General features: G+C 36.8%; 3 protein-coding genes across 6 annotated transcripts; 1 reads left to right on the top strand and 2 right to left on the bottom strand.

The window, feature by feature from the left end:
* Positions 1-100: 100 nt before the first annotated feature.
* On the top strand, positions 101-10,318 carry aldh9a1b (aldehyde dehydrogenase 9 family, member A1b). 2 transcript variants are annotated; one of them, XM_038274269.1, is made up of 12 exons: positions 101-205; positions 357-561; positions 1,394-1,539; positions 1,618-1,747; positions 2,159-2,293; positions 3,661-3,857; positions 3,934-4,074; positions 6,813-7,001; positions 7,074-7,161; positions 7,492-7,633; positions 7,820-7,932; positions 9,870-10,318. In XM_038274269.1, exons 2-12 carry the CDS (start codon positions 396-398, stop codon positions 9,962-9,964), a joined length of 1,542 nt encoding a protein of 513 aa, XP_038130197.1. In that variant the 5' UTR covers positions 101-205; positions 357-395; the 3' UTR covers positions 9,965-10,318. The 2 variants fall into 2 exon arrangements, with proteins under 2 accessions (XP_038130197.1, XP_038130196.1); XM_038274268.1 differs by having other exon boundaries at positions 108-205; positions 361-561.
* zte38 (zebrafish testis-expressed 38) lies at positions 9,835-15,955 on the bottom strand. Of its 3 annotated transcripts, none has more exons than XM_038274270.1 (12): positions 15,877-15,955; positions 14,760-14,904; positions 14,565-14,628; positions 14,420-14,456; positions 14,289-14,309; positions 13,248-13,274; positions 12,310-12,377; positions 12,066-12,214; positions 10,727-10,923; positions 10,596-10,641; positions 10,482-10,522; positions 9,849-10,377 (listed from the first exon to the last, which is right to left on the bottom strand). In XM_038274270.1, the coding sequence occupies exons 1-12, from the start codon at positions 15,925-15,927 to the stop codon at positions 10,327-10,329; spliced, it is 897 nt and encodes a 298-aa protein (XP_038130198.1). In that variant the 5' UTR covers positions 15,928-15,955; the 3' UTR covers positions 9,849-10,326. The 3 variants fall into 3 exon arrangements, with proteins under 3 accessions (XP_038130200.1, XP_038130198.1, XP_038130199.1); XM_038274271.1 differs by having other exon boundaries at positions 9,853-10,374; XM_038274272.1 differs by lacking the exon at positions 14,289-14,309 and having other exon boundaries at positions 9,835-10,377.
* Positions 15,956-18,060: 2,105 nt separating this feature from the next.
* Positions 18,061-20,276, bottom strand: prdx1 (peroxiredoxin 1). The gene is made up of 6 exons (XM_038274264.1): positions 20,159-20,276; positions 19,292-19,408; positions 19,046-19,199; positions 18,836-18,958; positions 18,558-18,688; positions 18,061-18,451 (listed from the first exon to the last, which is right to left on the bottom strand). The coding sequence occupies exons 2-6, from the start codon at positions 19,395-19,397 to the stop codon at positions 18,369-18,371; spliced, it is 597 nt and encodes a 198-aa protein (XP_038130192.1). The 5' UTR covers positions 19,398-19,408; positions 20,159-20,276; the 3' UTR covers positions 18,061-18,368.
* Positions 20,277-23,394: the final 3,118 nt, after the last annotated feature.

Here is a 23,394-nt window from a genome sequence, read left to right as displayed (position 1 = left end):
TCACTGCCATTCAAAGTGATCTAATCATTAAAAATGCCACTCGCAATATGGCGGCGTGCGCGCATCTTTCTAATGGTCGCTGTTTGACAACGTCACTTTGCCCCGCCTCTTGCTAAGCTTGTGCAGAACTGTCGAAATGTTGACTTCACAATTATAGTAGAAGCTATAATAATTGCCTCAACGGTTTATATGAAGTTTTTTTTCTGTAAGTGCGTAGGAGAGCTAAAGCTGTTACAAAAATATCAGCACATATTACGATTCGAGGAAATGTTCGCGTTTATAATCAACTGTTTCGGACTTTTCGCATGACTTTAACCTGTATGGTTGTTGTTGTTTTTTTTCTCTCCTGTTTACAGTCAGTGTTTAAAGTTGAGGTAAACGGGTCGGTTATAAAAATGATCCGGAGATTTCTCCCCGCTTCCGTTCCCATGCTTTCTGCCGCAGTAAGGTGCTTGTCTACGGGCTCGGTGAGCATCAACGTCCCGCTAAACTTCTGGGCTGGACAGAGAAGGAGAAGCATAGAAAAACGCGATAAGGAGAAAGTTTATGAACCCGCCACGGGTAAGTCACACAGCGAAGGCTGTTTCCTCAATGGACTTTGCTCACTGATGTTTGATAATGACTTATTCTTAAGCCTTAAGCAATATCAGTTAAAAACATGGTATGCAGGTGCAGTTTTTCAGCAAATTACAATTATATGTATCACTTGTGTTGTACAACGCCTTGCAAAAGAATTTCCCTGCATCCATGTTTCTTTTTATGGACTTTAATGTTATAAGTACAATATGCATATTGCATAATTGTGAATAAAAGTCTTGATTCAGAAGTCGTGTTCGCCATAGTTTTTGCACACTTGTCTCCAAGGCCAAAATAGAAACTTTTGGACCAAATGCAAAACTATACATACAAATGCAACACATCATCTTCTCTTTAAAAGCATGGCGGTGGCAGTGTCTTGCTTAGGGAATGGTTTTCAGGAGGTAAAAAAAAGATGATGATGATGATGGTTCAAACAGAATAAGGGCAAATATACTGCCAGAGTTGTGTTTCTAAAGATCTAAGTTTATTCATGCGATAGAACGGTCTAGTCAAAGTCCAGACTTCCAGTCAATATAGAATATGTTCCTATATTAAAAAAGGGTGTTTATATATTTTTTTCCTATCAAATCTGACTAAGCTTAAACTACTTTACAAACAAAAATAAGAAACATAGATGCTCAAAGCTGAGACATACACAGAAAAACACACCAAAAGGAGAATAAATACTTTAGGAAGGCAACAGATCTGTATGACTTGAATTTTTATCCTTACTGATCTAGAAAAATTATGATGTTTTGATATTTTTTCTGCAGCTTATCTTTCTGATTGTCTTGTTTCTTGTTTCCACCTACAGGCCGTGTCTTGTGCCATTTGGAGCCATGTGGTAAAGAGGATGTCAGTCAGGCTGTGGAGGCGGCTAAGTCGGCATTTGGCCCCTGGAGCAGAATGTCAGGGATGGAGAGAGCAAGGATCATGATAGAAGCTGCTCATTTAATCGAGGTGTTTCAAGTTTTATATCATTTAGTCTTTCCAACAGCGATTCATTTAAAGGTATTAACCCCTGGTTGTCTTACACAGAGCAGGAGAGAGGAGATCGCTGAGATGGAGGTGGTCAATAATGGGAAGTCCATCACTGAGGCCCGTTTAGATGTGGACTCTGCTAGACTGTGTATAGAATATTACGCAGGAGTGGCCAGCACTTTGGCAGGTTGGTACCAGCTGCGTATGCAGTGCATTTGTCCATTTGTTTTATTTCTACTTGCTTTCTAAAATAAATATGGGTATGGTGATGTGAAGGGTGTATAAAACTTTTTAGAAAAGATGAAAGGTCAACCGCTCCAGTTTGCAATGGATAAAATACAGGCAAAATACGACATATAAAGTGAAGGACAATGTTATTGTGAAATTTGGACGATAAAAAAAAATCTCTAAATATCCCATCATCTAATTCAGATCCTACCAAAGGTATTAGCACAAAAATGCCTTATTCAAAACCGAGCTTAATTGGATCAAAAATCTATCTGATATTTGTCCTTTAGCCATTGACATAATGTGTAGTAAATCAGTTCTCTAAACGAATCCTCTGTTTTAAATGGTTTTCTGCTTCTTTTCTGCCAAGGCCAGCATGTTCAGCTACCTGGGGGATCCTTTGCCTACACCCGCAGGGAGCCTCTCGGAGTGTGCGTAGGCATCGGCGCCTGGAATTATCCCTTCCAGATCGTTGCCTGGAAGTCCGCTCCAGCACTGGCCTGTGGTAGGGAGATTCTTCTGAAGCTCTAAAGACATTCAACTCCAAATTAAGGCCAAACTGTTCAAAATTAGCACAAGAAATAGTTCAGTTCAATTCAGTTTATTTATATAGCGCCAATTCGCAACACGTCATCTAAAGGCACTTTACAATTCACCAGATCATCCAGTCAAATTGATTCAAAGTTTTCTACCTAAGAAAAACCAGTCGATCGCATCGACTAGAAGGCAATCCCTAACACCAAACATGCTTGTAGTAACAGTGGAGAGGAAAAACTCCCTTTTAACAAGAAGAAGCCTCCAGCAGAACCAGGCTCAGTGTGAGCGGCCATCTGCCGAGGCTGACTGGGGTTCAAGGAGACAGGAGCAGACATACAGAAAGAAGCAAAGATACAAAAGAATTTATCAACCAGCTCCACATGCGGCCCCATCCAGGAAACACACAGCCAGGCAGACAAGCTCCGAGTCAGCTCCCATGTCAGGGGATAAAGAGAGCAAATCCAGCCAATCACAGTCAGAGAAACAGGACTACAGTGAAAAATAGACTGAGGTCAAACATCTATAAACAAAGGTGTTGATGGCAGCAGCACAGCTGATATTTCTGTCCATGATGGAGTCACAGCCAAACGGGAACAGACGACGCGAAGCTACTATGAGAAAAAGCAGAGAGAGCAGAACATTAGAGATTGAACTAAAAAAATCTGCAGAATGGGAGAATGGAGATAGAATGAAGCCGAATGATGAAAAAGGGGTCCCTATGTCCTCCGGCAGTCTAAGCCTATAGCAGCATAACTATAGAGATATTTCAGGATAACCTGAGCCGCTCTATAAGCTTTATCAATTATGGGTGTATTTTTTTAACATGTTCTAAAATAAATTCTTTATTTTTCAATCAAAAACAATAATTTAAAAGATAAAAGCTAGAGAATACTGTGGGAAGTTTCAGTTCCATCTCACAGATTCTTCTAAAAAAAGTACGCTGATAACAAAAATAAAACTAGTAAAAAAAAATAAGGAGAATATGCTTCCATCCAAATGTTATGTGAATTTTGTGCAAAGACGAAGAAGAAGAGGCAGTTCAAATCAACGCGAATCAATTTATTCAATTCACCTGGATGGACTGAATTTAGAACTAGTTCATGTTAAGGATGAACTGAACCGACAGCTTTGAATGTTTTAGCCATAGTGTGTTTTAACACTAGACTTCTGACCATCCGGTAGTAGATCAAAACTGATAGAGCTTTCAGAACATATCTATCCAAGATACGCACAAAGTTTAACATAATTTTACAGTGTGAGAGCAATCATTATACAAACAATAAGTCCAAGAATTTAGGCCTCACTTGATATTCTGTTTCATGTTCTCCAAAACAGGTAACTCCATGGTGTTCAAGCCATCACCAGTCACACCAGTGACAGCGGTGCTACTGGCTGAGATCTATGCCAAGGCTGGAGCTCCAGAGGGGCTGTTCAATGTGGTGCAGGGTGGACAGGAAACAGGCAGCTTACTGTGTCACCACCCTGATGTCGCTAAGGTGTCCTTCACAGGAAGTGTGCCCACAGGACAGAAGGTCTGTGTTTTACCCTATTCAATTTAATATTTCTATAAAGGAAGGACTGATGGTTCGTCTTTAATGTGACTTTCAGATCATGGAAATGGCATCAAAGGGAATAAAGCCGGTGACTCTGGAGCTGGGGGGGAAATCTCCTGTGATCATATTCAAGGACTGTGATCTAGAGAACGCCGTGAGAGGAGCGCTCATGGCCAACTTCCTGTCTCAAGGCCAGGTAGAGCACACTGATTCGGATGAAGTCAGCAATATAACAAGACAGCATAAGGATAATAAATATTCATAGCAGCACTTTGGTTGAAAACATGTGTGCTTGTGTCAACTTTTGTCACTTTAAGGGTGGAACCAACCCGAGAGAGTAAACTGATTGGCTAGTTTTAAGGAAATCCCACCTCTAGAGACAATACAGCTTTTTCTAATTGCAGCTAGGCAATAAGGCAAGTTAAATTTAAGACTTTTTAATGCCACTTGAAATTTAAGACCAAATTCACAAGAAACAAGAAAAACCCGCTTGCGACAACTTAACCCAAAGGTTTATTTTAACATAAACCACTGCACTAATGTGTCAAATTTTAAAAAGCTTCCCATACAGGAAGAAAGCTAAAAACACACAAATGACGGATATATTTTAACAATTATTTAACTGAATTCACAAACTTTGTTTTAGCAGGGAACAAAACAAATCAGTTTTAAAGCCCCAACAATAACCAGTGCTAAGTCTTTTTTGCAGCTATTTTTCTTTGTATGGTTTTCTTAGTATGTTTGATTTGGTGATAAGTGGAGGCGTTGCAGAGACAAGGGTGGAACTAAACTGAGAAATACCGGCTGTTTCTCTCTAACTACTTGATGCTTTGTGTTTCGCGCTTCGCATGTGTGACTCCACTGCCTTAATTCCCATCGTTCCGAGCTTGAATGACTTCTTGCACAAAATCCACTGAGCCTCATGTATGTTCCCTGGTTTTAGCCATGGAGAAAACTCTTGGCTGGAGACAATTTTAGTTACATTTACACTTGCTCATATTTTCCAGACAAAAAGTTAATGGTGCATCTCCCAAATGTCCCGGCCGCAACAACGCTTTTATTGGTTCCGCTATCGGGACGGAACCAATAATGGCGAGCCGTTATTTTTTTTTAAATAATAAAAAAAAAATCTGTAAATTTTAACGTTTTATTTAGATTACAAAAATAAATCGTAAAAAAAAAAAATCCTATTTATGATGTTTTAAAAAATAAGACCTACGAAAGACTGATTTAAGACATTTTAATACCAATTAAGGCCTTAGTTTTATTTTGAAGAATTCAATGCCTTTTAAGACTTTTTAAGGACCCGCGGGAACCCTGAACTAGATATGAGAGTTAATTTAAGTCTCATTATCTTTAATATAAACAGTGAAGCTAATGTTAACTTAGCTCAAACTAAGTTCTAAATTTAACATGAATCATTTATATTTGCAGTATATTGCTACTGTTGTTAAAACACATTCGTGACCAAGTTATACTTTTATTGAGAAATTACGCTTAAAGGAATAGTACACCCAAAACATGATTAGGCTTCATTTTCTACTCACCCCCATGCTGAACAACACTCTGGAGTACTTTTTTGATATCTCAAATGCATCTGGAGATCTGGGAGGCTTCTTGCTGTCTGCTGACATTCAAATAATGGAGGTCTATGGCGCCCGAGGCAGAAAGGTCCATAAAAGTCCACAAAAAACGTGTCAATATTCCTCCATACTGCTCGTCCAATGTATTCCAAGTGTCCTGAGTGGGTAGCATCTAGAATTTACTCGAAACGAAGTCATTTAGAAGGTTTTTAGAGCATAAACAGTAGTGTATAGGATTTCCTGAAAGCGCGCACATGCGCGATCACGACGCTACGGAAGCCGGCAGACCAAACCAGATGAAAGTGCGCATTCAGCGTCTGCTCTTCCAATAATGCAAGCGTAGAAGAAGAAATGCGCCGTTTACCTGTGCAAAGAAAGAAACAACGAAAGAAAAATGTCTGAGGACTTCAGTGTTGAGGAAGAGCATGAGTTCTTTGCCGAGCTGAATGCGCTGGTTTGGTCTGCCGGCTTCCGTAGCGTCGTGATCGCGCATGTGCGCGCTTTCAGGAAATCCTATAAACTACTGTTTATGCTCTAAAAACATTCTAAATGACTTTGTTTCGAGTAAATTCTGGATGCTACCCACTCAGGACACTTGGAATACATTGGACGAACAGTATGGAGGAATATTGAAACGTCTTTTGTGGACTTTTATGGACCTTTCTGCCTCGGGCGCCATAGACCTCCATTATTTGAATGTCAGCAGACAGCAAGAAGCCTCCCAGATCTCCAGATGCATTTGAGATATCAAAAAAGTACTCCAGAGTGTTGTTCAGCATGGGGGTGAGTAGAAAATGAAGGCTAATCATGTTTTGGGTGTACTATTCCATTAATGATTACGCTCCACTACACTTAAACTGAAAATCAGGCCGACACACTCATTTTATTTACATGTAAAGAACCTTTGAATGACTAAAAAATTTACCTCTTATCAATGGTGAAAACCCTGACCAAACCCTGACTTAACTTTTTAAAAGAGCAACAATTAGCTTAAAGATGTTTGCTAACATTAATAGCCACAACTAGGAAGAAAGCAGTAATGTCTCAAGGGGCAGGATTTTCCTAAAAGTAGCCAGTCACCTGCAGTTTACTTTCTCAGATTGGTTCCACAAATTTAACAGAAGCGCACAGAAACAGATCAACATGAGAGTAGGAGAAAATCTGGTGCATAAAAAACAAGAGAGAGCAGAGAAGGAGCATAACCTCATGCTTGTGATATATTTGGGCCTCATGGTATTAAATCTGCATACAAAAAACATTCAAAATGCATATGGAGAGTATTTATCACACCTGTGTATTTTGGGTCCAGCTCTGTCTTCATATCTTTACGTTTTTAATGGTTAACTCACAGGTCTGCAGCAATGGCACCAGGGTGTACGTGCAGAAGGACATTATGGCCGAGTTCGTTAAGGAGGTGGTTAGGAGAACTCAGGCGATTACAATAGGAGACCCACTGCTGGAGAGCACCAGAATGGGAGCGCTGGTCAGCCGGCCACATCTGGACAAAGTGTTATCCTTTGTAGAGCAAGCAAAAAAAGAGGTACAGCTCTTAAAACACTTACCCCCATGTCTGTGGATTTACCGCTGACATGCGTCATGCTGCTGCTATTAGGGAGCCAAGGTGTTGTGTGGAGGAGAACCTTTAGTCCCATCGGATCCTAAACTCAGAGGTGGATACTACATGACGCCGTGTGTCCTCGGTAAGACTTTTTACTCTGTTTTTTTTTTTTTATTAACAAACTTCAAAACATGTAAAATAACTTTGGTTAATTCAAAAACTACCAAATCAGAGAGTCCAGCAGGGGGAGACAAAAACCCAGAAAACAGAAGTAAACTCAAGAACATTATCTTTAGTCTTTTGTTATTTTGTCATCAATGAATGCAGAGAATACATATTCCTTTTTTATTTAATGAAGCTTTGGCTGTGGTTCTATTAAAACAGATTTTAGCGATTTACATGAGTTGATTAAATTGTATAAACCCAATAAAAGCTGTCAGGTTTTCTCCTGGTCTCCTTTACCTGCCCACAGGTGACTGCACTGATGAGATGACCTGTGTGAAAGAGGAAATCTTTGGTCCCGTCATGTCTGTGCTGTCCTTTGAAAAGGAAGAGGAGGTTCTGCAGAGGGCCAACAACACTACACTGGGTCTGGCTGCTGGTGTCTTCACAAGGTCAGTGTGTGTTTAAAAAAAAAATCAAACTGCCAAATGGAAGTATTTATGCCTAAACTCAAAGGAGAAATGATTGGGGAGAAAGCGTACCTTCATTAGTCATTGTATTTCTTTAAGAAAATGTAATTAAGAGCATGTAAATGATGTAAAGGTTGTTGTTCGCCTAATGCACCGTTCTGTATCCAGGGATGTGACCCGAGCCCATCGTGTGGTGGAACAGCTCAAAGCCGGATCCTGTTTCATCAACAACTACAATATCACTCCGGTGGAGGTTCCATTTGGAGGCTTCAAAATGTCAGGTACAGACTAAGTGTTTTCCAAGGGAACGGGGGCTAAAGGCTTCCTGGAGTGATCAACCTACTAATCTAGGGTTCTGCAACCTTTCTAATCCAAAGAGCCATTTTAACTGGAGCCCAGCTAAATAAAAGTCCTTTAGAGCCGCAAATATTGCATGAACTTTAAATAAAATAAAAAAAAAAGCTTGTAATACAAAATCTGTTGCCACTTCACATACCAAACGGTGTGGTTGTGCTTTTAGCTTTGAAGACTTTAACACCCAATGCATCTCATCAATGTACATCTTCATTATCAGTGGGAAATAATCTGTTTTTTAAATATCCTGATTAATATAATCAGACAAATGCAGCAGACAGAAAATCTATAAAATAATAGTTCAGAGATGCCTAATCCATCACAAATGACACAAATAACTAATTTATTTCAAATTATTCAATAAACTGTTGTTGTTTTTGTCATAATTTAATGTTTACTGACAACTCTAGCTTTTATAAAAATTGAATTGTATTTTCCTCAGCATTATTTCATGTGCTTTACGGGGTTACAACAAGGACAAAACATCAATGTTTTATTAAGAAGAAGCATTCATTTTTTTATATACAATATTATTAAAGTAAAAAATAAAAATAGTTTCTTCATGGCAAAAGAAATGTTGTTTGTATGATATATTCCTGGTTCTTTAAGATCGTTCTGTTTTGAAAGTCAAATTCCAACAATCTTTAACAACCAACTTAATCTTCTAAGTATTTCATTTACTATATGCAAAAATTAGTCAATTTTTAACCACTTTAAAGGGCCACTGTAGGGATCAAAAGAGCCACACCTCCACGGAGCCTCAGGTTTCAGACCCCTGGTATAATAATACATTAGTATTGTTATATATATTATATTATTATATAGTGCTGGAGCAGGCAATAAAATGATGACGACACGTATCACAACAAACGCCTGATCAAATGTGTAAAATATTCCTGAATGCTTATCCAGAAGCGCACAGCATTCTGGGGGATATAGACAATAAAGGATCCAGCCTCTCCATCTCTCACATTCAAGCTAAGCAAGACTCATGGAAGGGCTGAACTCTTTTTAAAGATTTTACTGAAATTATTTCAGGGGGAACATCTTCACATTCTCTCAACACACAGACAGTCTTTTATTTTGTTGTTGTTGAGTCCTGCAAGCTTCTCCGTTGCATTTTTGCTGGACTTTGAATAGGCCATTTCTGAAGCTGAGATCTACAGCAGCTCTGGCTGCATGTTTAGGGTTGTCTTGAAGCAAAGCGAGCCCCTTAAATCCAAAAATTTCAACCAGTCAAACCAGTATATCTTCTGCGTCTGTTGTGGCCGCCAAATGGCTTCCTTCTTGCCCTCATTTCCTAAATTATGCTCTTAAAAAGGTCACTGTCCTGAAACTTTCAGATGCGTCTCTGCTCCATTAACACCTGACTGAAACCATTTAGATCATCAGCAGAGCTCTAATAAGCTTTAGAAGCAGGTGTAACGAAAATAGGAAAAGCAGGCATGGAAAAGAACTGCAAATCTTGCAGTGTTGCTAAAGTTTTTCATTTTCACATAGAAGTCAGATATTGTTTAAAGGATATTTTATGTTCAGATCTGCTTTAAAGTTCTCCACCACTTTCCCCGTGACCCGTCTGCTGTGTTCCTCTGCCTTTAAGAAGCTGTTTGTTCACTTATGTTCTCCAACAACCCTGCAATGCCTTTGAATGAACAGCTAAGTTTAGACTGAGGTCGGATCATTCACAGGACTTGGTTTGCTAAATAGGTGAATTCTAAAAAATAGAGAATATGCAACTGCAGACCTTTTTTTTTAGGTTTTCTTTCTTCCTTTTATAATTCTGTCCAAACATTTAAGTTTGTTTGTCACCTCACAATGATAAATGTCAATAATCGCGTACATTTCCCGTCCTTCCATCTATCAGGTATAGGACGGGAGAACGGCCAGGTGACGATTGAGTTCTACTCCCAGCTAAAGACTGTGTTTGTGGAGATGGGAGACGTGGACAGCCTCTTTTAGACCCCCGCCCGCCCGCCAGAGGAAGTGTGAGCAGCGACCAGAGCGAAGGAGCCGTCAGAGGGAGGGAATGTTCAGAGAAACCAGCTCTGATTGATGGGGATCAATTAAAGAATGACGTGTTTGCAGCACTACCTAAATGAATAACACTAAAACACGAGCTGTTAACAACCAGGTTTTATTTCAGTGACCACTGAACACATTTCTGCACTAATGAACTGAACTCTTTACAGTAAGTTTGCTCTTTTTTTAAATGATCTCTTTAATGATCTCTGTAGCTTCGTGGTTAGAAATCCCATAAACTGAAGCAGATCCTGAACAGTGGATGTAAATAAACTCCGGTAACACCGTGCTGAACTCCTGGCCTAAATCCTAATTTTCTTCCTCGCCCCAGATTTAGTAGCTGCTTTTTTCTGCTGACAAAAAGGAAAAACATTGGTTCTTACCTTTTGTTCTAATTCATGTAAAATCCTGCACATTATCAAGTTTGCTTCTGTCATATCTCTATACTGTCCTGTACCTTTCTCAGCGGTCTTGGTTGTTTCTTAAACTGCCCAGACTCTGTTTGAAGCAAAGGTAATGCAGTTTAAAATGCTTTAAGTGGTTGAATTTCCAGACGGAGATGTTCACCTACCATCGTCAGAGGGAGTGCCTTTATCAGCTTTTCTTGCAGGAGGATTCTACAACAGCAAAAACAACATAAGGGAACAAAACAAAGAAAGGATCTATGGTGGACTGTGTTGCTGTGCTGCAGTCTGAACCCACCTGGATGGCTGTTTCCTTCACTTCGTTTCCTTCCTCTAGTTTCTTCACCTGGCCTTGGTCCACAGACACTCGGACTTTCAGTGAGTGGTAGCTTGTCTCCACATGGCCCACTTTAAAGTGCACCGGGATCCCTTGAAACCAGATCCGGTCGTACACCCCTTCCTTGAAGCCTGGTGGTTGGTAGTCGGCAGGGGTGACTTTAAAAGCAGAGAAAACAAACAACTTGATTCTCTGTGCTTTGTTGGTTTTTGTTTTTTTTCTCTTAGGAATGGAAATCAAAGATTAAAATGACTTTATCACAACTAACAGCTATAAAAGAAAAAAACTGTTGTTTCCAACTTGATGATTCACACCCTGGTGGCTTTAAGTTTTTGAGAAACCTTCATTCTACCAACACGTTTCTTCAGTTATTAACATTTTGAATTGACCCAACAAGAATCTTGATGTTAATTTAAAAGACATTTACCTTTTTTTTCTATCTTAATTATAGATCAATTGCTAACATTCATGTGAACTACAAAAGGATCTAATTTCTGATGTGATTTTTGTAGAGAATTTATTTAAGATCCCAGTTGATTTCTGATGTTAGCTTGTTATTGCAACTTGGCTGTCCTCATGCATCTGTACTAAATGTTTTATACCTCTTAACTAAAGGCCTGCATCTTTAATCCTTCTCTGCAAACATTGGATGTCAAGTCTTTGTGTTGTTTCTGGTTTTCAGTCATTTTTTCATTGCTCAACCCTGAAATAAATGGCCTTTTTAAGGTCATATTTCCTTTTAAACTAATTTACACACAGTGAGGCGGTCTGTAACTATTAGAGTCCAAAGGGAGATTTCCGACTTCAGTTCGGCTAAAGGAAACTTCTAATATTGCCTGAACTGCTTAGAAAAAGGAAAACTAAATGTTTATAATAAAAGAAATTTGTTGTCATCTTATAATGGACTGCTTACCTGTACCTGAATTCACACAGATCTGTTATTTCAAAGAACCACAATTTTATTTCTGTTATTAGATTATAAAATATAGAAAAACGACAGCAAAAAGAGGATAAATAGGTCTTCTATATTATTTTCATTTTTGTGTTTAAAGATATTTTTTGTTTAAAGATGTTTTAAATAGAAAAATAGATCCAAAGAAGTATTACAGGTACTTTTAATATTGTTGTCATGAAATTTCAACACAGTTTAACAAAACTGAAAAAAAAACTGCCACAATGTAATTCTTAAAAACATTGCTTTGTGATTTAATTGTGCTGATGGCTGTAGACCCGTGGTTTGGGTAGAGGGTAATGTTTTATTATTTAATTTTCTGCAACAGTTAAAAAGTTGAAGTCTTACTGTCGTCGTAGTAGTAGAGCCTCATGGTGAGGTGGACGTTGCTGGGAAGGACGCCCAGGTTCTGCATAAGCAGGAAGAGCTTCCTGATGAGCAGCACTGAGGCTGTCTTAGTGTCCTCCAGGGTCACCTGCATCTGCATCTCATTGTTCCTGTTTTTCAGAAAGAGGTTTATAAACCATCGATTGAAGCGATGCATTTATAGGCAGTGTCTATGAGTTTAAATCACAGGAAAATGTAAGCACACCTGAGTATGCCCATTTCTGGTCCAACTTCAGAGTATCTGAAGTTAAACTGGTAGGACTCGATGATGCACTGCAAGTAAAAAAAAAAAAACAATGCCTCAAGTTACTGCAGGGTTGGATTTACCATTAGGTAAAACAAGGCAGTTCCCTAGGGCCCAAAGTTCCTGGGACCCCTATAAAACTCCTTTAACATGTGTGGTTAATACAGCTAATACTTATTTGTGCACATTAGTTATGTTTTTGATGAAAATCATTGAAAACAAATGGCGGGAAGAGCAGTGTTGCAAACTTGGCGCTTTTGTTGCTATATTTAATTACTTTTTAGACCCATCTAACGTTTTTATTACAAAAAAAGCACCAAATCTAGTGAATGTATTTTTTTTGTTACTGGAGATTTTGGTGACAACATATAAAAGCACCAAACTCTGCTCTCCCGAGTAAGTAGATCCATTACTCAGACTCCTGCTCTCCTCTCTCTTGTCTACTGTCATGACTCATGAATCAATAATTTCTTTTAAATGAAAAATGGGGAACAGATAAGCAGATTGTGTCTTGTCTGTAGTGAAAAGAAGGACTGGGTTATTTAATTTTGCTGTCACCATTTTGAAAACACAGGAAGGAGCAATCAGCTAAGTGATTTGAAATTCTTTTATTCTTTTTGAGACAGCATTAAGTCAGCTGAGAGCATTCCTAATATGAAAAGAAAAAGGGACAAAAGAAAACAGAGTGGAAAACAGCAAGAAAAGGGATAGGAAGAGAGGGACTAAAGGTAGATCAAATAATATGTCTATTCTATAAAAATATATATCTGTACAATGGGTCTGTTTTATTTGTTGTCCCTTTTTGCCAAGGGCCCCAAATTTCCTAAATCTGCCCCTGTGTTACTTACATTATTGTTATAGCAAAGGAATATTCATGCCTTGTTTCATATAAAACTTACATTATGGTCCTCTGGATCAGTGTAAACCTAAATCCACACCCCACAAAAAAAAAAAAACACAATCTGTTAATGCTTCAGTACATTTTTTTCCTACAAAATATTACACAGGGCAAAAACACTATAGAAATAAGTAAAAATGTCTTAAATTAAGAGTAATTACCCTTAATTTAAATAGGTAAATAAGATGATCTGCCAATGGAGTGAGCATTGTTATTGCTAAAATTAGATAATTTCATAATATTCACTTGAAATAAGACAATGCAATTGTTTTTTTCTTATTTTTTATGTTAAATTGTCTTGTTTCATTGGCAAGGTGTCTCACTTACCTACTCAATGCAAGAACAAATACATTTAATTTAATCCTTTGTAGGGCACTAAGCGAAATACTTTGAAAATCAAAATTTCAAGCCAATCATTTAACCTTGTTACCTTTGGAACATTAAAAAAATATGGATATTTTAATGTAAAAAATTAATGTCAATGTAATAAGAAACACCAACTTGCCCGAATATATAAAGAAAAATAACAAAAGTGCTTATAATAAAAATTCATGAAAAACACTGAGACTAAAAGAAACATTTTTCTTGGTTCAACATAAGCTTAGAAACTTTAATGCTGATACTTGCACTTAATTTCTTTTATATTATAAACCTTAAAATAATTGTTTGTTTAGGCTTATTAATTTTGTAACTTTATTTTTAAACTTTTCTCTTAGGTTTTTTCCCTTTTTTCTTGAATTTTTCCCTTTTTTCTTTCAACTTAATTTACAGTAGGTAATATATCATTCAAAGGCTTATCTTATTGGCAAATGCCAAAATAAGATGTACAGCCATGTAGCAGAATCTTTGAATGGCTGGATATAGATCTTGTGCTTCTAGACTTAACTGAAAGACAGGGGGGACTCCATTTTTAAGGGGTATGCAAGTGATCAAAAATGGTAATTTACACTATAAAGGGTTAAGAAAAATTGACTTATTTAGATTTGGATTTCTTCCAGTGCAATCAATCTAAATGTTGTTTTAGTTTATGCAAAATACTCACCCCAATGTATATAATCTGCAGCTGTTATGGGACAACATGTAACAATGGTAAAAGTAGAGTAGTATTGTTAAAACTGGGAGAATATGTGACTGTTATCATTTCAAAGTTTAATAAAAGAGGGATGTACTTACATACTGCTTGTCTAATGCATCAAAGCAGCCCATCATCCTGGATTAAATCGTAGGCAAGGACAAAGGGATCATTTACCAATGGCGTGACCGAAAACATAGAAAATTCAAGATTCTAGCCTCCCTGAGGCAAGAATAATATATTTACCATCTCACAACTTTGTTGGCCCCAGGGATGCTGCTGTTCTCACGCAAAACTTTGAGGCACAAATCTAGAAAAATAGAGATAAAGGGGGGGGGATACTTTAGAATGTTGTGATAAAAACTCTGTTTGGTGTAGATCCAAAGTATTTCAGAAGTGTAGCCTGTGGCAAAGTTCAGGGTATTTCTGCTCTGTGCTTACCTTCCAGGTACCTGGATCTGTAGGCAAACTCTGGGAAAATCCCTCTCAGGTAGGTGATGGAAGACACCGCCACGGCCAACATCCTCTTGACAAAGACCAGAGACTCTTGTTTGGATTTTAAGTCATTCATGAATAATCCGGTCCACTTTAAGAAAAAAAATGCATATAAATAATCCATAAATACAAAACACAGATGGTCTCAGTAAATTTGAATATTAGCCAAAGCTTACAAGTATTTTAATACTTCAGTTGTAAGAGTGAAACCCAGAAATGATGTAGGTTTATAACGCAAAGTGATACATTTAAGATGTGTATTTTTGATTAAACTTAATTTTTTCTTTCTAATAGAACTTTAACACAGAATGTTTATTGGTATATTTCAATTTCTTGCTTGTCTGTGAAACACGCTCTGTGGAGCATCTCTGGATTTTTTTATACGGTGAATGGTGCTATATCAATATATTTTTTATCTAACCAACTTATTTACTCCAAGAGTTAAAACACACAGACGTATACAGGAAGTTGGCTGCAGGACCCTTTTAGAGATGCCTTAAAATGACCTGTAAAATGGGGTTTAAAAAAAAAAACACTCAAATTTCAATTTCATTTACCAAAGAATTAAGGTCATAGAATATGGAGGAAGAATGGAGATGTAAAAACAGATACAGTCAGAGAAGAATTGAGGCGTTAACAAAAGAAGAATATTTCTCCTTAGTTTATAAATGCTCCATAATGTTAGAGTTATCAAACAGCATGGATCAATTCCCCTGCTAATCCCATCCTTTCACTGGTCTTGGTCCAGTGAAAAGTAAAAAAAAAAAAAAAACTAACAGATGGAACATTTTTGACATCTGTCCATGTTACCAAAGGAGAGATTAACTACTTTAATTAATAATCCTCACACCAACAATAAATAAATACTTCTAATATATATTAAAAGAAGTCAATGTTTGAATTATATGATTTGCATCTGGACAAGCTAGCTGTGGTTGGATGTGATAGCTTGATTAATAAGGGGGGAAAAAATCAAAAACACTTATATACACTTATATATTGTCATAGAAACAACAAAAAGAAAAGTTTGTGTTAGTATTTAAGCAGTGTGTTTTCAACAAACCTCGACGGTTTCCTCCTTTTTTCCTCTAAGGATCATTTTGGTGGACGCCATTTTTCCTGCTACCTGAGTCAACCGGCAGCTAGCTTCTAACGGCCGAACGAGCTAACAGACAGAGTTAGCTAGTTTATATTAATACATAAAGGCTAGTTTACTCTGTGTAAAGTTCAGTTTTCTTTGGTGAACAATAAAACAACCGTTTACAGTGAAAAAATGTTAGTGATATAATCTGATAGAAAGCATTTCAGTTTTCCCGCTCAAGAACAGTTCCTGTATGAATGATAATGTTCATAAATCCATATTATCATAACCAACATTAGTGATTAGGTTTGACACAGATTAAGGCTTTTGAGCTTAAAGAAATTATATTGAGCAAAAATACACATTTAATTTAATTATAATTTAATGGTGACATTAATTATCTGCCAAGGAGCTTATGTTTTTAGTTGTGTCTGTAGACTAGATAACTTGAAATGTTATAAACTGATTTTCATGTGTTTTTTTTAAACAAAGGCACCATACTATAGAAGAGGATTAGGGCCGCTGAAAATTTTTTTTAAAGTTAGCAGATTTTTTGATATAATTTCAGTTTAATATGGGGGGGGGGGGGGGGGGGGGGATCAGAGTTCTGACTTTAATCTCAGAATTCTGACTTTAATCTCAGAATTCTTACTTTGATCTCACAATTCTGACTTTTTTTCTCAGACTTCTGACTTTAATCTCAGAATCCTGACTTTAATCTCAGAATTCTAACTTTTTTCTCAGAATCCTGACTTTAATCTCAGAATTCTAACTTTTTTTCTGAGAATTCTGATTTTAATCTCAGAATTCTAACTTTGTTCTCAGAATTATCCCTTTAATCTCAGAATTCTGACTTTTTTCTCAGACTTCTGACTTTAATCTCAGAATTATCACTTTTTTTTCCCCTCAGAATTCTGACTTTAATCTCAGAATTCTGACTTTTTTCTCAGAATTATCACTTTAATATCAGAATTCTGACTTTAATCTCAGAATTCTGATTTTAATCTCAGAATTTTTGTTCTTAATGTAGATGGGCACCATAAAGAAAGAGATGCTTCACTAACTCAGCTTCACTAACAAAGATGTGAGTTGTTTGAGAGGTCCATTAACACATTGGTGGAAAATGAGGGAATTAGGAGACTGTTTACGTGTCTGAGGATACTATTTCATTAATGGAAGAGCAGAAGGTGATTAAAAAAAGAGAGCTGGTCTCTAAAACAAACATTTTTGAGAGCCAACATACAGTACATGCTACGGCTTGTTGGTAGCATGTATGTTAGCTCTCAAAATTCACTAAGAATTGAGAAAAACAGTCAGAATTCTGACTTTTCTTATATTATACAGAAATTTAAAAATCAGTTAACTTTTTTTTTTTTTTTCAGTGGCCCTAATCCTCTTCCGTACAGCTCAGTCCAAGGAACAATTAAAATTTGATAATGATCCAGATCATGTGCAAATTTTTGTTATAGGTGTAACAATATGGGGCAACATTGAAGGAAGTCTGCACTCCATTTCTAGTTTAACATGAAGCATCCTTGTTGCCCTTAGAAAAGTAATTTAAAACCGTGGTTTATTGCTGCTAATGCTTTATATAGCTTGATCAATGCTTGGCAAGTATACATGAGTCAGTCACAGCAGAGATATCCAGACTGACAAGAGTAACCACTGTGATTTCATTTTGTAATTCCATTTATCCTTACAAGTCATTTTTATCCATTAAAATATCAATATAGCAATATATGCTGTATGGTAATTTTTACCTTTTACACAGAAGGGCACCATTTACATTTTCCATGCTACCATTAATGCTGTTGAAATCGCACACTTGTGATCAAATTTGATAATATAACTCACCTCAGTGTTTCTACTACATTTTGCACCACATCCATTTATTTTTGCACTGCTCTGGACAGTCCACATTAATAGCTTTTGCACCATGTCTCTCCTACAGTTTACATTTTGATCACTGCTGCACTATTTTAAATGGAAATGTTCATAATTGAAAGCTGTATAATTGAAATTTCATTTTGTATACAAAACAATAAAGTTTGTCTAAGTCTAAATTAGTAAACACTCAATAAAGGGTGCTTTGAAATAAAAAATGAAAAGCAGTGTTTTTGTCAAATGCATAATTTATTTAGGTGAAATAATGTTTTTGTTCAGTAAAAAAAAAAAAAAACATTTTTAGAACATGTGGTCTGCCTTTGCAACAGTGTAAATGCTAACAAGTTAACTGTTATTGATGTAATAAAACATCAACAAACTGGACCCACAGACAATAACATGTCAAATAACAACCACAGATGAAAACAGCTACCACAGTATAATTACTGTACTTTGGTCGCAAGGCACCATTTACACAGAAGTATAATACAGTGTATGATGACGACAAGGCGCAGACTCAAACATTATTGGAAATGTCATATCGAAATGAAATCTGCTAGAGCAGGCGGCAGACTGCTGTCTTTCTTTTATTATTGCTTGGAGAAGAAATCTTTGCTTTTCTGGACATCTGGCTTGATTGTGTCACTTCCTGGTTTCCAGCCAGCTGGACAGACTAAAAACAAAAACAAAAGATAAGCATGAAATGATTTTTAACCCATATCATTACGTTTTTTTTTTAAGTCACAGAAGGCTGCAAGCAAAACTGAAAACAAACCAACCTTCTCCATGTTTGTCAGTGAACTGAAATGCTTGAACCAAACGTAAGGTCTCTTCAACAGAGCGACCAACTGGCAGATCGTTGATGGTGATTTGTCGCAGGATACCCTTGTCGTCAATAATGAACAGACCCCTGAAACAGAAGAAATTGATAATCACATACACAAAATTGCTGACAATTTAAATGCATTTCTACACCATTCAAAGCAGTCAAAACTCTAAATAAAAGCTGGGAAATCTAGCGTCTAATGATGAAATATTAAGGTCCATGTCTGCCCACCTGTAGGCAATGCCTTCGTCCTCCTTCAGGACGCCGTAGTCTGTTGAGATGGTGCGTCTCGTGTCAGACACAAGTGGGATCTTCATGGCACCCAGACCTCCCTGTTTACGAGGCGTGTTGGTCCTTTAAGAGCGCATTAAAATATATATCTTTTAAGGGGAATTGCTCATAAAGTCATTGAGCATGTTGCAGTAAAGAAATGTTGAATACCATGCAAAGTGAGAGAAGTGAGAGTCTACAGAAGCAGCAATAACTTCACAGCCAATCTTCTTGAATTCATCAGCAGCATCACTGAAAGCGATGATCTCAGTTGGACATACGAATGTGAAGTCAAGCGGATAGAAGAAAAAAACCACGTACTTCCCTGTAAGAATTGGAAATTGAAGCAAGGAGAATGTTTTTTGTCCTTTTATGGTGAAATCAAAAACATTTTTTATGCATCTAGATAAGAATTACCTCTGTAATCAGACAGCTTCAGGTCCATGAACTGGCCATCTGGCATCACTGCTTTAGCCGTGAAGTCCGGAGCCAGACTTCCAATTTTTGCTTTGCCTGCAGCCATCTTCAACTAGACTGGATCACAGGAGAAGGAAATGGTTTCATGTGACGCACAACCCCATTGAAAAATTACAGCCGTGTGTTTATTCTAGAAAAAAAGTCTAACATAAATAATCAGCCCAGCTGTAAGTTCTGTTTACAAAATCCGTCAAAAAAAAAAGTTTTCAAAGCCTCGCTCTGCTTCACAGTGTTTGAGCTCCAAAAGATGATTTTAAATTCTGTTTTGTCCACAATCTCAGATAATTATGGTGGGTTTTAAATGTGGCATTTAAGAAAGTACTGTAAATAACTAATCTGATTATTTTTCAAAAAGAAAGAAAAAAAACAACCTCAAAACCACAGGCAGAAGCCAGTAATCAGCTGGCATCTTTCGAAACATAAATCACCACTTCTCCTCTTCGTTGACAGGTGTTTCCGTATGAAAAAGAAAACTATTTATTTCTTTCAAACTTTTTTTTTTTTTTTACGAAAACAAATTGCAAGCATTTACCCAGATCAAAAAAGTAATGTAAAAAAAGAAACTCTGATTTTAGATAAACCCAAATAGGCTAAAAATAGGCTACAGTTTATTTTGTCAGTTTTTTTTTTTTTTAGGCAAGCATCCGTTTTGTGATTAAGGAAAAGAAAAAAAAAGACTTGTTGCACTCTTTTAATACACGACCGTAACAAAACCGCGAGAATACAGCTTCGTACTATAAAAAAAGTCCCAAACAAAAAACCAGAAAAGAGAATCTATAACTTAAAAAGTGTGTTTTAAACGCCTACCTTCAGCTTAGAAACACCACCCTACCGAGAATGGGGCGACAGACTGGCTCGCTGATGCGACTGGAGATTTTATACCACCTCCAAGATCTCGCGATAACTCTGTCACACCGTGAACGAACCTCCTCTCAGTTCCCTCTCCCCAGCCAACCCGCGCCGCTATGTAGCATGACTTTGCATTTTTCCCCGTTTCTGGGAATATAGTAACTGTGGTGTTACGGAACATTATAGAAGTGGAGGATGAAGTTGAGCAATCATTCAAAAAAAAAAAAAAAAAAAAAAGTTAGTTTGCCGCTATTCAGTCTGCAAAAAAAAAAAAAAAAAAAAAAAGCACACATAATATTATATATATATACAAAACTATTTCTTAGAAGTTTATACTTCTAGAAACACAACCAGGAAAGGAAATTTGAGTCATGACTTTGTCATCTGCTTTGACTCAACCCCTTTTCATTTGTAGAGTATATCCTTATCACCATGAATTAGCAGTAAATTATCAAATTTCTTTTATCATTCCCTTAAAAACCTACTCTTCACACACCGCTTTGAATATACTTCTTGAGAAATGTGTGGCCAATAAAACAACAAAAGAGCAACCTGGCTAAACTAAGTACAGGGAAGTCAAAGTAAGATTTTTGGACCTGATAGTGCTTTACCAACAGTCAAACACGGTAGTCGTTGTATCATGTTGTGGGGCTTTTTCATGAGCACAAATAGGGCTGCGTTACAAGTAGGTCAACCGGTGATGGAGGACTAACTCCACATTTTTCAATCACACCTCATATCAGCAGGTGGTTAAAACGGGGAAAGGTTTATTTATTTATTAGGATGGTATGTTTTTTAAAAGTTTTAAATTATATGTTTTTAAAACATATAAGTTTTTCCTGGCATAAACCCTTTTATACATTTTAATGGGGACATGTTAAGATCTTTTGTAAGAACCAAAATAAAATAGATATTTCCATATTTCCATATATTTTCATTTTTAAACTTTAGAACCTGGTCCAACTTTTAAGCACGGTGGTGGCAGCACCTTCCTCTTAGAATGTTTTTCTACATGGTGGATGGAGAAAAAATGAAGGACTACCATCATACTGAAAGTTTCAAACCTGAACATGTAGATTTTTAATATACTTTAAGAGTTTTAGAAACTTTGACACAAATGGCTGCTCCAACCAGACGGATATCTGATTAACATTCAGCCCCCCGAGATGGCCCATATACCTGGAATTTATGGGGTGGTGTTTAGGTGCAAACTAATACTTAAATGAAACTTCCTGCTTTTTTTAAACTAGCATTGCAACATCGTACTTTTTATTAGTTGGCTTCAAAAGGCATTTTTCTCTCTCATTTCCTCCTCAGCTACCATTGCTCTGTTTACTCAGTGAATAAGCCAAGGGCTTTGCTTACACATTCTCCACAATGGAGGCAGTTCCTGGTGGTTTCTGAAAAAGGAAGTCATACTAACATTGTTGAAAATGATATAAAACAGGAACATCTTTAGGTTTTATTTACATCCTGGTTTCATAGTTTTTCAAATGGATCTTCACATCTAGGATATAAATCTCACCATTTTCAGCCAGCATGAGCTGCAGTCCTGCTGACAAAAGTATGAGCTATATGCTTAGATCTGGATCAGTATTCCTTAGATACAGGAAATAGAACGGTGTCCTACTCAGTCAGGGGGCTAAGTATGTGGTTAAGAGTTTTTTTCTATTTAATGAACCACAAAATAAACTGAGTTTATTTGACCACACCACTTTGCTTCACATTTCAGAAACTGCCTTCTTCTTGACACCATTCTAAAAGGTCTGAGAAGACAGCTAGACGCTGTAGCTATCCTCCTGTTTTAGTGGAGGATCTCTGCAGGATTTCCAAATTTAAAACAACCCTGACGGCTACCTGTAGAGTCAGGTGCAGCATGTTTCCCTCAATACGAGCCAAAAATGCAAATCTCGTTAAATTATTTTGTTTTACTGACACCAAACACATTAATTTATGTTTTTTCTGATTTGTTAAGAATTGAACACAAAAAAGAAAAGAAAAAAATCAATAACAAAAAAGGTTTGTCTCAGCTATCTTTAAAATGTCAGGTTAAGAAAGTTATTGGATGATAGAACAAGGCCTCATTATTTTTCTAACATAAAAGAAATGAAGAACCTTGTACTGACCCAAAACAACAGCAACCTGGTCTAATATTGTAAAAGTAAAATTCATATATATATATATATATATATATATATATATATATATATATATATATATATATATATATATATATATATATATATATATAAACACACATTTGTCTACAAAGTTTCTTTAACGTTTTTCAAGAACTGCGTTTTTAATGGAGAACCTGTATCACCATTCATGTGTGTTGATCTCCATTGATGAACCCCATATCCTCTATATTTTATTTAAAAAGTAAATTAACGTTAGCTAAATCTGTTTTTGGGGGTTTCCTTTAATGCTCACTTTAATACAATGCCTTTGTTTACAGAAACTGGGTGTGGTATCTCAACTAGTTCCTTTATTACACTCCTGAGTAATTATTAGTTTTATGACCGAATCGCTTTCATGTGTGGGATTATATCTGTTGACTATACTGTACCGGCATTACAGATCCAGGAATTCACTTCCACCTTGAAAGGATAACCTACATTCTTAAAGGAAATAAAAAATAAAGGTTTCTTTTTTCTTTCTTTCTTTTTTTTTTTTTTAGATCTCTGCTCATATCAATCTATGTTTCCTTGGGAATCAGGACCTCTTCACAGCCCCCCCATCCTCTGTTGCCACCGATCAACGTATTTGCACACTGTTGCCATAGCATCATATCAAGGGCCAGATAAGAGGGGGGACACATAATAAGCTCCTTTTAGAGGGCCATTGTAGGCTCATGATCAAACACTGTGCTGTTTTCATCCCCGTCTCACAATATCCCCATAATTAGTGAATATGATCAACGACAGATTCTGAAGCTGCTGGATGTTAAAAAGGTTTCAATGAACCCTGAAGAAAAACAACAAAAGTTATGCATTACGGATTTGATGCGAGACTGATAGAAATCTGAAATGTTTTCTCAAACCTCTGGGAATAAAAGCAGATCCCATCGCTTCTTTTGTTCATGTTTTCACACAAAGGCAAAAAGATTGTTACTGGTATTAATGGCACCGATTGGAACATATTATCCTTCATCAATAAAAGATTTACAACAATGTGAAAAAGCTATGACAATA

Source organism: Cyprinodon tularosa, unplaced genomic scaffold (assembly GCF_016077235.1).
Source record: "Cyprinodon tularosa strain WSP-4 unplaced genomic scaffold, ASM1607723v1 ctg901, whole genome shotgun sequence".
NCBI lineage: Eukaryota > Metazoa > Chordata > Actinopteri > Cyprinodontiformes > Cyprinodontidae > Cyprinodon > Cyprinodon tularosa.
The sequence above is the reverse complement of the archived record's forward strand: the minus strand, read 5'-3'. Positions and strand labels throughout refer to the sequence as shown.

Excerpts from the sequence above, each read along its gene's own strand:
- zte38 (XM_038274270.1), bottom strand. The coding sequence starts at position 15,927 with ATGGCGTCCACCAAAATGATCCTTAGAGGAAAAAAGGAGGAAACCGTC. Across the intron at positions 14,629-14,759 it reads CAGATCCAGGTACCTGGAAG|ATTTGTGCCTCAAAGTTTTG; the intron begins GTAAGCACAGAG and ends CTATTTTTCTAG. Across the intron at positions 14,457-14,564 it reads GCCAACAAAGTTGTGAGATG|GATGATGGGCTGCTTTGATG; the intron begins GTAAATATATTA and ends GATTTAATCCAG.
- prdx1 (XM_038274264.1), bottom strand. The coding sequence starts at position 19,397 with ATGGCTGCAGGCAAAGCAAAAATTGGAAGTCTGGCTCCGGACTTCACG. Across the intron at positions 19,200-19,291 it reads GAAGCTGTCTGATTACAGAG|GGAAGTACGTGGTTTTTTTC; the intron begins GTAATTCTTATC and ends CAATTCTTACAG. Across the intron at positions 18,689-18,835 it reads GACGAAGGCATTGCCTACAG|GGGTCTGTTCATTATTGACG; the intron begins GTGGGCAGACAT and ends CTTCTGTTTCAG.
- aldh9a1b (XM_038274268.1), top strand. Across the intron at positions 1,540-1,617 it reads AAGCTGCTCATTTAATCGAG|AGCAGGAGAGAGGAGATCGC; the intron begins GTGTTTCAAGTT and ends TGTCTTACACAG. Across the intron at positions 4,075-6,812 it reads ACTTCCTGTCTCAAGGCCAG|GTCTGCAGCAATGGCACCAG; the intron begins GTAGAGCACACT and ends GTTAACTCACAG.